Here is an 18,285-nt window from a genome sequence, read left to right as displayed (position 1 = left end):
ACAAATCCCTTCAAAGCAAGAAGAGGAGCGAAGGGCAGGTTAGGTACAGCTTCACCATAAGAGGCTAATAATGCAACCCAGTGATTATCCAAGTATATTTAATCCACAGCACCTGCCTCAGAACCACTAGGGCAGTTTGTAAGGTGGGGAGGAGATACACACACACACACACACACACACACACACACACACACACACACTTCAAATCTTTTTTTTTCCACAGCTACTGGCATCAGAATGGGGGAAATGGGGGCATTGTACTTGGGCCAGTGTACTTGGGCCCTCCAGGTTTTCAGAATACAGAGACGCTAAATTTCCCGCACCTCCTCCCTCAGCCACTCTCTCCTTCTATCCCCTTCTGTCCCCTCCTATCCCGAGGTCAGCCTAGATGTCTCTCTTCCCTTCCCTTCTTTCCCTTCCCTTCCCTCGGAGCTGTCGGAGCGGTCTCCCGACACTCGCCCAGGGGCCAACCACCGGTCCAACCGCCACACTAAGGTTCAGCCTTGCTCCGCAAAGGATTCGGGGAAAATACATTGGGCCAATCTGAAGGCAGAGAGGTTTCTTTGATTGACGCAAAATATGCCCAATGAGAGAAGAAGACTAGAGACGCTTCCGCCACAATGGGCAGGACATTAGTAATTTCAACCAATCTAGCTCAGAAGTGTCTGTCTTGTGGGCGGTCCTTGAGGTCGCTGAGGTCGTTGGTGTCTGTTGAAAGGCTTGTGGAAGTCGTACTACCTTGAGTAGGGGGTTAAAGTCGTTCTTGAGAGGAACGTCTCTAGAGGTCCGAAGAGAAAATGAGTTTAGCTCTGAGGTCGGTAATGAGGAGGCGGAAATGCTCTCCACACTCCGGCAGCGGGTTCCAGGGCGGGTGTGGAAGGGAGGTAGTACGGGGCCGAGGCGAGGAAGGGGATGCAGTTTGGGGCCAGGAAAAGGCACCTAGCCCCACCCCCACCCCGGCCCGGATCCCACACCCTGGGAGCTCAGGTGTGCTGCAGGTGATGAGTCCCGGGCATTTCTGCTAAGGTAGTTACACCTGTCAACGCGTTGGGCTTTGACCCGCCGAAAGGATGGGCTGTATTATTTGCAAGGAAGCTGTGAAATAGCGCGAGGTTTTTCTCGCGGTGTTTCTGCGAGGAATGAGGCCATGGAGCATGTCGGCTCAGTAGCTCCTACCTGGTGCACCGCTCCTGACATTTTTACCGTAAATTTTGGAAAGAACACAGAACTCTTCCTTGCGCATCTCCCGGGGCCCTTCTGTACAGTATACCTGGAGACCCAAATTACCTCCATTTTTTTGTTTCTTTACCTCACATTCAGTTAGACCATATAATCCTCTGTTGCCCTCTCCCCCGGCCTCATCTAGACATTTTGCTTTAAAAATAACTATATAATTACGCTACTTTTGAAAAGGTGCTGTGTTCTGCTAAGGCATAATCGTGGTGCCCTGGGATGCGTTCAGTTGTTGGTAGGTTTTGGATTTGGCCTTTCGGACTCGTGGGAAGAGAATGATTCAGTGAAGTCTCTTGAAAGATCTGTTTTATCTGGTCACGTGAAGTCTCTTGAAAGATCTGTTTTATCTGGTCACTTTCTAGCCATCTCTTGCCCTGTTTTGTTTGGCGATTTTTAGAGAACAAAACGACTTCAAATGTAAATAGATAACGTATTCCAGTAAAATCAACTGGGTTTTACATTTTAAAATTTTATAAACCTTTCCGTTTCAAGACTTACACAAGTTTTGTAGTCCCATTTGAAAATTTGGAATACTTGGATCAGCATCTCTTAAGGAAGACATTTCCAGCTTTTAAAATTAATTTCCCTTTTAAAATAAGTTTTTTCCAGAGTTTATGAGAAGTTAAACCTAAATCTACATGTTAAGTGAGATTTATAAGCCGATGGACTTCACATTATTATATAGAATTAGCACAAATATTAGGTACATTAGGTACATAGTTGTGATATGTTTGGACTTAGTATTTTGGCTGATTTGTTAATACCAATGAAAGAAATTATAAAGTGTGAAACTGTTGGAAATATGTAATCTAAAAACATTTCTGCAGTGCCAAAGTACTTTGTAATTTAATTGATAAATTATGGTTTTTTTCATAGTAATTTTGATAACTTAGTTATGAAACACTGTCAAAAGCAAACCAAATATACAGTGTCAATTATGAATTTTAGTTTCTTTTCAAAAAACATTTTATATGGTAGAATGATGTGAATAATAAGTATGGATGCTTTGTTTTTTGTTGAAGTTCTATTTTTTGTTTCTTATTCACACTTCTTGCTTCTTCCACAGTAATGTTAATGGGAATAAATACAGAGCTGGGAGGACTGAAAATTAGGTCCTCATTTAAAAAAAAATCTAACAATTCTCAGTTTTGGGAAGTGCAAATTTATAGCAGCTTAAACCATGCAATTAGTAGGGCTTTGATTTGTGTAAGGAAAATTGCTTTTTAAAAATATGTCCTTTTAAGAAATTTAGAAAGTTATTCACTGGTTAAAGTTTATGGTTGTATTTTTGAAATCTTATTTTAATCAGAGGCATAGGAGAATAGGATTTAAATGGACTGAAGAGACTTTTCTTTTCATTTCATAGAAATGAACTTGTAGTAGACAAAACAAAGAGGAAAAAAAGAAGAGAACTCTCCGAAGAACAGAAACAAGAAATTAAAGATGCTTTTGAACTATTTGACACAGACAAAGATGAAGCAATAGATTATCATGAATTAAAGGTAATAGTATACTTTAAAACATAGTATATTTTTTCTTTTGGAATGATTTGCATTTTTGACAGTTGGATGAAAAGACATTTCTAAATAAATATTTTAACTAAACTAGTTTTAGAAATATGAAACCATTTTAAACACAGTTAAGTGCTATAATAAAATCAAATAGTACGCCTAACATCTTTTTAGAAACTCCTTTTCACATGGTAAAATGAGTAGTATTTTAAATGTAAAAATACATTCCTATGGAGGGACTTCTTTTTTATTTACATAATTAAAATTTTTCAAACTACAGGATTTAAACAGTTCTTACTGTATTTGGCAACTCATTCTTTTTTTTTCAATTGGGGGAGTGTTATTTGTCTTTTAATTTGAATATGTTCATAAACACAGTCTCAACCTACTTTCTCTGGTGCAGACAACATAATTGATGTGTGATGTTCACACACTACTAATGGGGGCAACATCAACTTTAAGGCCTTGGAATTATAAAGATACAAGGGGTGATGAGGGTTTAGGGTAGTATGGATCTGACACTCAACACAAAGAGAAAGGTAGCTTTTATGTAGCTCTTTGGCTCTCTTTTTCCACTGTTTTTGTTGTTTGTTTATTTTAGTTACCTTTTATCAGATTTTTCTTTGTAATGTCTGTTCTATTTGCTGCCATTGTTATTATCTTGGTTTGGGATCTTATTTCATACCTAACTGAGCTTCCTAAATGATTTCTTAATTTCTACTTCACCCTGTGTACATTCATCTTTCTAAAATTTTTTTCCTGGTATTATTCAGTGCTTATAAACCTTTGGAGGCATGAAGTTCAGATTCCTTTGATTTTTATTGAATGTTCTTCACACTTTTACTACCACATACTTTACTCATTTGCTAACTACTTTTCCTACCTTAACTCTTCCCATTCAGGTAAGGTAAGCAGCTCTGTTCATTGTTCTCAGGTTTATTCTTTATTTTGCTGTCTTAATTCCAGTCATCCTTTTCCATATACCCTTCTATTCCACTTTATCCATACATCGAGGAACAACTTGAATCTCTCCAAGTAAGACTTCTTTAACCAGTAACATGTCTCTCCTTCCTTTATATAATAGCAAAATCTTCTTTCTCTAAACTCGGTCATGTACTACCTGGACTAGTCATGTAGGGTTTGATGATAACTCCTATTTCAATATTTTAAAATCTCTTATAGTATATAACCTTTAAAAAATTATGCTATGCTTTTTTTTCCATTTTAGTTATTAATTTTTTTAGAACAAATAGTTTTATCTGTGCACTGTGTCAGTGAATTATATAGTATACTCCATAAACATACTCATTGATTGGTTTGTCATATAAAAAAAGGGTTAAAGCCCTGGCCGGTTTGGCTCAGCTGTTAGAGTGTCCACCCGTGGTCCAGAGAGACCAGGATTCCGTTTCCGCTAAGGGCACGTGCCTCAATTGAAGTTTGTCCCTGGCCCCGGTTGGGGTCATGTGGGTGGCAGCCAGTCTATGTCTCTCTCTCACATCGATGTTTCTCTCTCTTCCTCCCTCTCTCCCTCTCCCTCTTTCTGAAGATGGATGCAAAAATGTCCTCAGGTGAAGATTAAAAAAAAAGATATATAAATTTAACAAATTGCCATTTAATTTCAGTAGTGAAGAAAAACTCTACTACTTTAGAGACATAAAACATGCAAAAGAATTATATGTTTTATTAATGTCATTATCTCTTAAATTGTAAAAATTTATTTAAGAACTTGAAATCACTGCTTTTTAAAAAAGAATGCTTTATAATTTGCTTTTCCCTTTAAATCCAAAAGGTGGCAATGAGAGCCTTGGGGTTTGATGTAAAAAAAGCTGATGTACTGAAGATTCTTAAAGATTATGACAGAGAAGCCACAGGGAAAATCACCTTTGAAGATTTTAATGAAGTTGGTGTGTATTTTAATAGTCTTTGTAATTAGCAGTTGTTAGGAAATTATCTGGTTAATATCAGCATTTTTTTAATTTTCAGGGTTATAGAATTTTGTTAATGAACATTGATGTATATGTGTATCTTATAGGGTTTTTTGGAGGTACTCTTTATGTTGATTTAAAAAAAAAATATATTTAGCTTTGCTGTGGGATTTATCATTTTGTCTTTTTTTTGTTGTTGTTCTGAAGATGCTAACCAAGATTCTGTGTAGTTATTTTATGGAAAAATATCTTTCCAAGTAATGTGTGTTTATGACAAAACTAAAAGGGTCATGAAAAATTATTTTCTCATAGTAAAACAGAAAATTTGGTATCATTTTGTTTGGAAAATATTTCCCAAGCCCATTTGGTATATGATTTTTGTTGGCAACCTGGGAGAAGAGGAAACCTGTAGCAGCTGGCATCTTTGGCTATAGATAAAGAGCATGCCTTCAGGTTGACAAACCTTATGAGAGGCCACATATTCTTGATGACCTTGATCTTGGGGAATAAAGTCATCTGTTTTAAGTTGCCAGTGAGAGGATTGCAGTAAGGGAGGCAGTTGGCAGACTGGAAGCAGAAGAAAACATTTTAGAACAACCAACTGAAGATAATGTGTCATGGGCTTAATATGCTTAAACTTTTGTATAGTTGATTTTAGTGTTATTTATAGCATGTATATATATGAATCCTTTATTCTGCTATATAAATTCTAAGATACACATTTAAGATATATATTCATATATATCAGGTTTTTTTTTTTTTTTTTTGGAATAGATGATTCTGGAGGGTAAGGACTTGCTATTATAACTTATATTGCCTAGAGTTTTACATGTAGAATGTATACATATTCAGGTTTGTTTTTATTAAATTAATTTTCTACACCAATGGTACCACTTTATCTGGGTCATAACATAAGCATATCATGTAGTTATTTTTAGATATTTTTTAAAATTTAGGAACAAATTCAATTATGCTCACACAGAAACCTTCATTTTAAATATTCAGCAAGAAGCAGTATAAGAATAAAAAGGAAATGGCAATTAGTACATATGGAAAAAATAGATTCATATCATATAATTTTTTGATTTTAATATGAAAATTCAAACCAAAAGTGAAGAAGAGGGAAGTTAAAGGATAAACCTAAAAGAGAAAGAAAGCACAGCACAGAAGATCCTCAACTTATGAACTAACAGATGACTGTTTAGAGAGGCATCTTGTCCCTTTGGGGAGCATATTTTTTTTTTTTCTCTAATTTGTATAATTACTTACTTGAGAAGAGGGAAAGAGCCATCTTTATTGTCCCAATATTGAAGCTCTCCTAGAGTTTATAATGTTAGTCTAAGATTGTTTATTTATAGAAACAAGGTGTTAGGATATAGTGGATATGATACTATTAGGAAAGAGCTAGAATTCAAGTACATTTGGTATAGTGTAGCATGGACAATTTGCAACCAGATTACCTGGCTTCAAGTCTTGATTTTGCTACTTAATAGCTTGTATTACTTGGTCATTTTGCTTCTCTGTGCCTCATTTTCAACTGTAAAATGGGGATAGTTATATTACCTCATATGTTTGTTATGCAGAATAAATAAGTTAATAATATCTGAAGTCCTTAAGAAAGGGCCTAGCACATAGTAAGTGCTATTAACTATTTGTTGTTGTTATTACTTTAAAAATAGTTTTGTTTTAATGGCTGGAAATAGTCATATTGCATCACTGAAACATAAAAACATACATTTATATTTTTCTGATTACCTTTTTTTTCATAGTTGTAGGCTATTTTAAGTACTGTAACATTTTCATTGATAATTTTACCAAACATGTTATTTCATTTTAAGTGAATATAATGTTTAAATTGTGATTTTATTAGCCACTGAAGCCAGAGACCCATACTATCTCCACCTATTCCTGATCCTCCATTTTTTCTGTTTTAGTAGTAGAGCAGAAATACTGGATTCCTTCTAGAATAAAAGGCCATGGCTAAACTTCAGCTCTGACTTTCAAAGTTCAACCTTTTGACAGGCTCAGCACATTAGCTATCCTAAGGCCACCTATTGAGAATACCAGCTGTCAAATAAAAATTTATTACTGTTTGGGAATCAGACAGTCAAGGACTATGTATTTTATCTATTTGCTGATTATTTTTGAAGAATAACTGACCACAGATAAATATATGTTTTATCCCTTGGAACAAGAAACTCCAAATTAGAACATTTGAGTCTTAGCTTTATGTACCATCTATTAGCTGTATTAGGATATTGTTCTATAGCATTTCTGAATGAAGTCTGACACTTAACTGGATTCTTCCTAATGCTAGGAAAAAATACTAAACTATATTTGATAAATTTAGAATCTAGACAGCCTGAGGCTAGTGAGTAACATAGGTGTTACAGGAATTGCTGCTTTAAAGTAAGACCAAGATAAATCAGATGTTTGTACCCCATCTATTTTTTAGCACATGTACTTATTATTTCATTGGCTATATATAATAGAACATTGTTTTTGTTTTGCTTACTTAACAAATATTTGCTGAATCTTCTAGCATTAGGTGCTGTGCTGGGGTGAAGGAGGGAATTAAAAGTTATTAAGAGGTTCTTCTTTCAAGGAGATTACAATTTAAATGTAGGTGCCCAGAAAGTATGTTGCTGTGTGGTAAATTATAATTGTGTCTAGGGCAGGAATTACCAAACTACAGCCCTTGAGCCATATTCGGTTGCTGCCTATACACTGCCACATCCGTTGTTTTATGCTTTTGTGCCACCATGGCGGAGTGAGTGGTTTAGACTGACATTATCCCCGCTGTACCTGCCACCAAAAAAGCGTAAAATATTTGCTGTCTGGCCTTTCACAGGAAAGCTTTGTCAATTTCTGATCAGAGCAATTGAAGACTTTGGGAAGGGGATTTTTAATTTAGACCACTGGGAATGTAAGCCAGGATATTATCCCAAGGAGACAACTGTGCATAGAGCAGATGAAGGCATTCAGGCAGAGAAAACAAAAAGCGGTCCCAGAAATAAAGCCTGTTTGAGAAACTTTAGGTACTTCTCTGCTCTAGAGGATAGGGGAATGACTAAAAAAATAAGACTGGGCCAGATAGGTAAAGTCTTGCATAACATGTAGAATTTGGACTTTAGTCAGCGAGGATCATTGTCAATTTTTAAAGAAAATTACATGATATATTTTAGAAAGATAACTTGATTTAGAGTATTAAAGATGGGTTGGAGGTAAGAGAGACCGCTGGCAGAAAATAATGTATGTTTTATGCTGAAGGTGGTAAGGATGTAAAGGGATATATTCAAAAGTAAAAAAGGTACCATCCTCCGAACTATAGGATTTGATCACTGATTAGGTTTATGGAATTGAAAATAGTCAGCCTTTTCAAATATGGGACACTATCTGTTAACATTGCTCTCATCTTTTTTGGCATGGGGCATTGATAACTCTCTTGGTGGTAGTGGGAGGAGTTTGGACTCCAAAATGTTGAGTTTATAGTAACTGTTATATTTGCATAGAACCTTCCAAAAGGCAGTGAGATATATAGTTGAAACTATATTTCTAGCATTAACTTTAATGATTTTCGATAAACTTTTAATGTAGTGTTTTTTAATTTGCTTGTTCTTAAGTGATTTTTATAAAGTGTAAGATGTTACTATTTTGAGGAAGTACATTTCTGATAGTACAATTAAATCATTTGAAAATAGAGTTACATGGACAGAAATGTGTAGATTGAGCCCACCTTAACTGCCTGCATATCAGTTGACTTATTTTCATTGAATGAAAATGCATTATAAGTAATTAAATTCTACTTTGTAGGACAGGAATAGAACATGAAAGCATGTAGGAGAGTCACCATAAAATGTAATATTTTAGCTGGCCAGAATGATGGGTATTTATAGTTCTCAAGAAAAGTTGCATTCTAAGGCAAAGTATTGATAAGAGATTATATATACACATAAGTCTGAAGTAACTACCACAATTAAAGTACCAGTGGGATAAGAATTTATATATCTTGGAGCCCCATCTGTTCCTCAGAGCACCCTGTTGCTTCTTTAAGTACACTAATACTTTCAGCAAGCTGCTTTTCTGGTTCACCTGTCATGTAAATTATTTAATTGGTGAAGAAAATTTCTTAACACTTTTTTTTTCCTTGTCCTGCTTTTTTGTTGGGACTAAATTCAAAATAAGTTGAGTATGAGCCATAGAGTTAAGTGTGGTATTTTATTTTGGTGTTATGGCTGTATATATGCCAACTCCTTTTTTGACTGAATATTTATGAGCTTTGGTGATTTGCATACTTATAATATACTTCAATTAGTTACTTGGAAGACTTTCTGGATAAAATTAATGGATAAGAGGAAATAAAACTATTGAATATATGTGTAGATGATTTAACATCTTGAATAGGTGCTTATTCTAAAGCTTATTCAAATATGAGAATAAACAATAGCAGCAAAACAATAATAAAATATTAGGGACTTAAATTGTATTTTTTCTTTTGTGTGCATTAAACATTTCTGTATTTTCCATCTGTAAGCTTTTGCAAGTTTTTAATGATTTTGTAAACCTCAATAGTATTAATTTAATTTTAATGACACAGTGAAAGTCATAAATACTTTTTGTTGTAGTGATAGACAAACTTGCAGAATTACTTCAAAAATGTTTACTTATTTTCAGATTTTACATATATACGACAGATTTTTTACTTTAATTTTTTTATTGTGGCTATTGATTAAGACTGATATGTTGAAAATACTAAGTTTATATTATTATATATTATTACATTTAGTATATTAAAGTACGTACTCTTAGCCATTGAGGTTTGAAATTACTCACTTAATTTTAGTTACTTGTATCAAGTCATTATTTTGCTGAACAAAATGCATGAGATCTCCTTCCCAGACCTTTTCTTTTTTCCTGGCTATGCTACTACAATCTGATTTAATTCGTTTAATAACTACTTTTTATATTTTGGAAAACAAGTAGATACTTCTAATAATGGAAGGTATCAGTGAGATTTTCATCTACTGTCTGAGATTGTATCGACATCAATGATGGCAGTGCATTTTATTAATTAGTCAAGGTTTTTTTTTAAGTTGGATTAAACACAGTGTTACTGTTAACTTTAACCAGCAAAAATCTGTTACCTAGTTAGTTTTAATTGTTTTGTTGGTGTAACATCTCTCCAACTAAGTTATGAACTCCTAAACTAATATGCTTGATGTCAGTGGAGCCTAGAACAATTCTTGAGAATAGTAGAATTTAGGAAATTATAGTATGTATAAATATAGTTTATTTTATTTTGCCTCTGTGTAATAGAAATAGTTTTGCTTATCCTTATAAAAGGATGAATTTTTTTATATTATAAAGTTAAATTTTAAAATATGGATTTGATTTTTCTAATTTCAGGTTTTAGCTCTTTGGCGTTTTGGGCTCTGATTTGGCATTTTATTATCAAGCTAAATGTTGACAGATTCACAGCTTTATTTCTTAACTAATAAGATTTCATAAATGAATAGCTTTGAGATTATAAATGTTTATTTCCTCTATTTTTTTTTTTTTTTTTTTTAACTCTAGTGACAGACTGGATATTGGAAAGAGATCCACATGAAGAAATATTGAAGGCATTTAAACTATTTGATGATGATGATTCAGGTAAAATAAGCTTGAGGAATTTGCGACGTGTTGCCAGAGAATTGGGTGAAAACATGAGTGATGAAGAACTTCGGGCTATGATAGAAGAATTTGATAAAGATGGTGATGGAGAAAGTAAGTTTGAGTAAAACATATTCCAGGTATTTCTGACACACATCTAGTAAGTTTTTCTAAAACCAAATGATTTTTGAGACCTTTTGCAAATTATCTCTATTATAGTTTTTGTTCATTATATAATGGCCTTTTTGCATAAATATTTTACAAATTTGATTTAGAATGAAGCATACCTTTGAAACCAACTATACATATTGTAATATGAGTTTCTGCACTTCAAAAAGGTATTTACTTTTCTTTGTGGATGAAACATCACCAAAATTTCAGCCACTTAGTAAAATTATAGCCATTAATGCCTCCTTCTTCAACCTACACGCACTTCTAAACTTTACTAAGTTCTATTGATTCTGTCCTTCAGATGTTTTGGATCTGTTTTATATCTTTGTTTACTGCTGGTGCCCTAGTTCAGACCCTAATTTTTTTTGTAGGAATCTTATCATAGCCTCATTATTTTCTTGGATGCCTGCTGGGTACAGTGTGGTATGTGCTGATTGGTGCTACACAATGAAAATGGCAGATGTGGTCCCTGCCCTCAATGATTTTGTAGTCTGTTGTAGCCTCCTAATTGTCCTACATGCCTATAAGCTCTCTACTCTCTTCCTAATACAGGCTATTGATAACATTGTTTTCCTAAAGTACAGGTTTGATGATGTTATTTCCTTGTTCACTTAGAATGATTCCTCTGTGTCTGCAGAGTAAAGTTCAAAGTCTTCTATGATCCGTCTTACCTTAAGTATCTAGTTTCATCTCCCACTGTAGTCTTCCACTTTTCTACTTTAACCCTCACCTCCCATACATACACTAACAAAATACATTGCCTTGAAAACATTTTTTTATGCTGTGCCTTTTATCATGCCACTCCTTAATCCTAGAATAGTCTAATTGCTAATTTCTGTCTGCTAAAATGTTAGTCATTCCCTCAGGTACATTTTAAACTACATCTTTTTCTCAAAATCTTCTCCCAATGGTCTCTGTTTGTATGAATTATGAGACTTTCATAGGGGGCCCATAGCATTTGGAGGAACAAACTTTTTGACACTTTAGACACTGCCTTCTGTTAGTTATATACATTGTGTATCTCCACTTATGCTGTAAGCCCCTTAAGAGCAGTAGGGAATCATATAGTGTCAAAGGCCTGGTTTTGGAATCATACAAACCTGCATTTCAATCGAATCTCTACCATTTACTTAGTTGCTTTGTAATTTTGTGCAAGTTTTCAAGGTCTGTTTTCCCATTTATAAAAATGAGAATGCTAATACCTTACAGGGTTGAGAATATTAAATGAAGATAGATAATTGATGGTGCCTAAGTAGCATTAAGTGTAAACTTGTTTTCCTTTTTTATCTTTACTTATATCTTTGTTCCGTTCATTTTCTTGAACATAATGATTACTTTAATATTTGTTGATTTAAAGCCCTGAGCTGGAGTGTGTGTTATAGTAGATATATGCTGATATAGTACCACTATACATATATACATAAATATATGCATATATATTACCTTGGCAATACTGGAATGCTTTAATAAGGAGCTAAGACAGTAGCAACCAGCTGTCAGTTCAAGTTCTTTAGAATAGTGCATTATTGTGCTTTCTCATATTTATGTGAATATTATTTAAGCATTATAAAACTATTTTTCAATACTAGCTTTTTAAAAGGTATTAATATAGGTACTTATATTTTGAAACAAAGATGATTAAAACAAGGAAATTGAAGTGATTTCTTAAGCTATCACTTTGATATTTAAATTTAGAATTCATTGCCTTAATATTAAAACAAATTTTTTTGTCTTCCCTACTTGTTATTACCTCAAATTAACTTTAAAGAAACTCTGTTTTATAAAAGCACTATCTTCAGTGACATAGAGAATCTTGGTATGTCATTGTTTTTAACTATACTAGGCACATGCAACTAGATTTCAGTTATTAGCTTCATTTGACATTAGAAGAAAATATCAATTAGGAAGCTACCTCATACATTGAAACTTGATTTGAAACTTTGCTTAGAAAATGTGTTTTCATCCCTTGTTGTATTGCTTTGTCTGCTGCTTTTGAATCTCATAGTTCACATCTGCATTTCATTGCTTGAAGATTTATTATAGTGCATCCTTAAAAAACTTCTTCATTTTGTCACTGTACATCTGTTGCTTGGGTATCCTACAGTCATTTATTCAAATGACTTAACAGGGAAATAACTTTTTTTTTTCTTTTTTCCAAGTGCTTGATTACAAATAAAACACAGCTAATGCATAGTCTTTTATTATTAAGATTTGTTTAGCCTTGGCCGGTTTGGCTCAGCAGTTAGAGTGTCGGCCTGCAGTCCAGAGAGACCCGAGTTTGGTTTCCATTAAGGCATGTACCTCGGTTGCAGTTTGTCCCCAACCCTGGTTGGTCATGCTGGTGGCAGCCACTCGATGTGTCCCTTTCACGTCGATGTTTTTCTCTCTCTCTCTCTCCCTCCCACTCTATCTGAACAAAAAGTGGAAAAAAAAAGATTTGTTTAGTTTCTGGGGAGGAAGGTGGTCTTACCATATTAAAATAGTCTAATTCAGGAGTTTACAATCTGGGATGTGGGTCTCAATGGGAAGGGGGCCTTAGGTGTTGCATAGAGTGTGGGAATTCATGTATGCATCTAATATTGTCTGTAGATCATTACGAATAACGGTATTGCACATGCATGCATATATTGCTATTTTTTATTTATATCTGTAAATACTATTGTGAATGATAAAAATATTTACTTTGGAGAATTCATAGTAGCTATTTCACATTATTTTTCAAACAAGACATACTAAGTGTATAGGTTGGGACAAAAATAGGTTTATAGTTGTTTGTAAGGAAAATAATATAATAATTAATAAATAATAATACAAGAATGAACTGTACTTTGTATACTCACAACTGTAAACCTACTTTTGTCCCACCCTGTAGTTACTACTTTGGCAAGTTTAGAAAATTATTGTTGAAAAGCATATTCATATGAAGTAACAATGAGAACTACAACTCTATTTCATTTAGTCTGGCTTTGGGACACTACCTTAATTTATATGGGTCTCAAGCTATTTGAAAACCTGCCCATTTTTTTAAAAGTAGGAAGTTTTATCCTACAACTTAATTGGATTATTTGGCTGTGAGCAGTTTTGTTTAGATATAACCTATTTTCTTTGCATATGTTAAACTGGTAAAGCTAATATTTTGCTGCCTTTTTTGTGGACTTTAGTCATTCTTTTATCTTTATGAATTTTTCACACTTTTCAGTGTTTAAGAGCAACAATAATGTTTTTATAAAAAGGAAATATTTTACTGTGTATGTCAAAATAATAAACATGGTGAATGAGGAGTTAAAGGGAAAGAAGTTATAGTATGAAATATAAACAAAACTGTGGAAATGATATAGAAAGAATCCCTTCTCTAGCAACTCTCCCAACATATGTAAAGTAAAACAGTAAAATTTTTTGGATAAATGGAAGCAACATTTAAAAAGCCAAAGTGGACCATCTTGTAAATAATTTTGAATGTTAACATATATTTAGTAGTTAATATATGTTAGATTCTGTACTTAGCATGTTACACTGTAGATTATGTCATTTAATTTTCATAATAGCTTTTTTGAAGTAAATGCAGTGTTATATTCATGCATAGGATAAATGCAGGTATAGGTAAAGAAACTAAAGCTCTGAGAGATTAATAATAGCCTTTCCAACATTATCACAAAGCTAAATACATGGCAGAACCAGAACTCAAACTCATATCACCATAATGACAGCATGCTTTTTACTATGACACTGTATTGCCTCTTGTGCTATAAAGTTAAATATTAATTAGGTATCTATGTTTATGGAGTTTTAGAAATTACATACTATTATGGGAAGCAATGGATTAGTAAAATATTCAATTGGCATTTCAGATGCTAAATTTTTTTCCCTCTCCAAAGCCAGATGGTCTCTACGGTACTTAATTCTCTAAATTTCTTTATTTTAATGACATGTAATACCCTATGAAATGATTGATTTATGAGAATTTTGTTTAAAAGGCAGTGTAGAAGAAAAGAGTATCGTATTGTTTGATTCAGTAAATATTTTATCAATAAATATTTTAAAGTAGGTATTCTAGATTTATTAGATATAGAAACTTGATATAAGATATTGTTGATAGAGAAGGTCATAAAACCAAATTTACAAAGGCACCACAGATTCTCTTGTCTGAATGGTTAATTGGTAAAAAAGAAGGTAGTTTAATTTCCTTAACCACTTTCCTTTGGTTTTCCACATTTTTTGTTTTTAAGTATGAAACAAAATACTTAGCTGTGAAATTATGGAATAGTTTAAAATACTTTTGAAATGCTATAATACTTTAATATGTTTATGCATAAATAATATAAAAATTAAGTGTTTTATGGTTTTAGAGTAATATGAAGTTTAATTTGAAATTCGAGTATTAAAATTTTACATTTGAGAGGAAAGTTCTAGATATTTAATAAAACATTAGTACTCTGAATATTTTAATCATGGCTCTTATGCTGTTAAAATGACATAATCAAATCATTCTAAGATTGCTTTGATTATGTTGTTTTTTTCTTTAAAAAATCCTCTTATTTTCTGTTTTGGTCTACATGCTTCAGTCTAGATTGACTAAATGAGGGATTCTTAAATTTCATAGCAAATTGTTTAAAATTTTTATATTTTGTTTTTTAACTGGGGAGAGAGGGATCATAGCTATCATAAAATATTGAAACGTGTTCATTTAGCTGCTAAGGTTAATGATTACTACTACAATTTATAAGATTATTGAAAGTATTTTGAGTTTTATAGGTTTTGTATTCTGTTCTATATCTGTCATGATGTCTTGTAAATGTTTACTACTGAATGCATGGATTTATGGTTCTTATTCACCTTCTGGAGAGCTCCTTCTTCTTAACTCCTTATAGCTTATTTTTGTACTATTTTCTGTCTTCAACTATGTTTTTGATGGTATTCTCCTACCTTAGCTTTTTTTTTACCTGTCAAACCAAATCTTATATTTTTATTTTGGAGTCCAAGTCAAGATTTATTTTTACCTAAAACTTTCTCATCAGCAATGATTTTTCCCATTATGATGGATTTTTTTTCTCAACACTGTTATGTGGTTCTATTCTAATAAATGTGCTTTGTGTTATACAGTAGTTGCTCTGTTTCAGATATAAAATGTGACTAACATGATTATTGAAATTGGTTTCCTATGTGGCTTCTGAAACCAATATAGTACCTTTTTATTCCTGATATACATATTTTATCTTCTCAACTTTTTAAATTGGTTAATTTTTTCTAGCACTTTACTGTGAATCTTCTTACATATAGAGGAAAAATATGTTTAACGAATACAGCAGACATCTTTATACCTTCTATCTAGATTCAATAATTAACAATGTATTGTATTTGCTTTTTATAGTATATATATCCTGAATCATTTGAAAAATATAAACCTAACCCCCATAATATTTTAGCATGCATCTACAAATAATAATGATATTATCTTTCCTAACCGTGATATCATTGCTACTTCTAAGAAAATTAATAATTTTATATCACTTAATATCTTTCTTATATCAATTGCAAGATATTCTGTAATAAGAATTCTAGTGTTTGTTTTGATATAGTACATAACTCCTAGTATGGTGTTAACAATCACTAGGCACTTAAAATGTTTAATTCAATGGTGTGTTTTATATATTACTGCCTAGGATATTTCAGATTTAGAAACAACCTAAAAAATTATCTCTGTAGTTCAGTATTTCCAGATGAAGAAATTGAGATGCAGAACTGTTCTGTGTCAGAGCTATGATTGGAACTCAGGTCTCTTTTTTCTCATTGTAGTGTTCTTGTTATCATTATCAAAATTATTGTTCCTAACTTGTGCCTTGTTAAGGTATGTGTTAAGTCTTGGGACTGATGAACTCACCTGTTTTACAAAGTGGAAGTATTCTTTTCTGAACCTTTCTATGAATAATTCATGTGTATGTGTGTATATTATTTTAAAAAATGTACATTTAATAAGACCACATTAATATTACCTATTATCACGTATTATTTCTAGGTTCTTTTCTTAAACATTGTGCTTTATAAACTGGAGGTCTTACTGAATTTTATTTATAATTTTGGTAAACTAACAATTAGTCTTTATCAGTGATCATTTTCTGCATTTACATCTATATTTTATAGTATTACCTTTGTAATTAAGATTAAATGTGTATATTTTAAAATTACAATTTTTCTGGATACTTTTGATGTGTGACCTGGTTTCAATTAGTTTTTCTTTAAAATAGGCTTTTAAATATATCAATGTTGAAAAAAAAAAACTATTTGACTTTTTTTCTAATTCTTATATATTTTCATCCTTTAGAATTATAATGCATATTTAACTTATTTATGAAGGAAGGGTTTGCTAAATTAATTAGTAGAATAAAGATTATAGGCTTTAGCCATCTAAGAAATAAAAATTTTTAAGCTTTAAAACCTTTCTTTGCGAATATATGCAAATATTATGATTGTGATGGACTTTTTTGTAACTTATGGAATATTATGTCTTTTCTATCACATTGTATATGTTTTTGCATTCATGAAGTTCTGTTTAATAAACATGTTCAATTTCTTAGCAAAGAAGTATAAGCAAATACTATATCTTAGTTTATTAAAAATTTGTATAATATGAAATTTAAAAATACTTAGTATAAAATAGTAGTAATGTTCTCTGAAAAAAATTGTATTTCTGACTTACATTTTCTTTTTTACCACAGTAAATCAAGAGGAGTTCATTGCTATTATGACGGGTGACATTTAAAGAATTACAAGGAAAAACACTAAGAATGTTGCAGATATCATCTTATATTCTATTTTTGTGCTCGGAGGCATGTTAAAAACACCCTAACTTAGTTTTCTTTTCCAAAATGGACCAAAAATAAGCATTTTATGTATTCATATTTTACTACTGTTAAGTTTCTTTGTATGAAAAGTATTGTTAGCACTCTAATAGTTCATAGCTTTGTAATTATAATATAGCTTTTTATATAAAGTTTAAAAGATTGAATCATGTGGTACACATTATTTGAAGGTTTTTGATTCAGCATTAGTCACTTTTGGTGCACATGTTTTTCAGACTCTCATTAATAAAATGTTTATTTTACTAGTATTTTAAAGTTTTGTAAACATTGTTTTATTTTGATTCCAAATATCTATTAACTCTCAATAGTATCTCTCTTAAATCTTTTCTCTTTACACTACTGGTTTCAGAAACAAAATTAAAATACATATAGAAATAGAATGGCACATTTCTCCACTATAACTTTAACATTTTATGTTTCCATACAAGCTGATGACTCAGTATAAGCATAATTCCTTTTTAAGAGTCATGTCTGTCAGTTTGGAAGAAAAAAGTTTTGTGTATATAGATCCATTTATTCTCGTATTCTATAACACTTTTTGGTGTCTTAATGTTAGTTATGAAAATATGGATATTTCCTCCTTAAACTAATTGAATACAGTTTAAGTCATCTAACTTTTTGACAAAGTATAATATTTAAATTTTGGAATTTTGATCTGTAAAGATAATTGTCATTCAATTAAATATCACAGTGATGCAAATAGAAAACTGTAATTCACAGAAATCATTTAAAGCTGTGTTTTACCTGTATAAAGGAACATTCAGTGGTTCACCAGGAAGCAGTAGAGACAGACTCTGCAGGTATTGATGGGTTTTTCTGCCTGTAATTGTTTATGTTATGGGGAACTAAAGGGTTATGGGAAATAGGTCATAAGAAAATGATATCTATACTGATCACTAAAAATTTGGTTTCTGGTGGTATGGACTCTTGAGGAAG

General features: G+C 32.2%; 1 protein-coding gene across 1 annotated transcript; it reads left to right on the top strand.

The window, feature by feature from the left end:
• The first annotated feature begins 688 nt into the window (after window positions 1-688).
• CETN3 (centrin 3) lies at window positions 689-17,591 on the top strand. Its single transcript, XM_036279845.1, has 5 exons — window positions 689-814; window positions 2,600-2,735; window positions 4,534-4,648; window positions 10,244-10,435; window positions 17,206-17,591. Exons 1-5 carry the CDS (start codon window positions 798-800, stop codon window positions 17,247-17,249), a joined length of 504 nt encoding a protein of 167 aa, XP_036135738.1. The 5' UTR covers window positions 689-797; the 3' UTR covers window positions 17,250-17,591.
• The last annotated feature ends 694 nt before the right edge of the window (window positions 17,592-18,285 follow it).

This window comes from Molossus molossus, unplaced genomic scaffold, assembly GCF_014108415.1.
Source record: "Molossus molossus isolate mMolMol1 unplaced genomic scaffold, mMolMol1.p scaffold_m16_p_3, whole genome shotgun sequence".
In the NCBI taxonomy this organism is placed as follows: domain Eukaryota; kingdom Metazoa; phylum Chordata; class Mammalia; order Chiroptera; family Molossidae; genus Molossus; species Molossus molossus.
The sequence above is the reverse complement of the archived record's forward strand: the minus strand, read 5'-3'. Positions and strand labels throughout refer to the sequence as shown.

Bases quoted from the DNA above. Each gene is read 5' to 3' on its own strand.
- CETN3 (XM_036279845.1), top strand. The intron at 2,736-4,533 runs GTAATAGTATAC...TAAATCCAAAAG, and splicing joins TAGATTATCATGAATTAAAG to GTGGCAATGAGAGCCTTGGG. The intron at 10,436-17,205 runs GTAAGTTTGAGT...TTTTTACCACAG, and splicing joins TAAAGATGGTGATGGAGAAA to TAAATCAAGAGGAGTTCATT.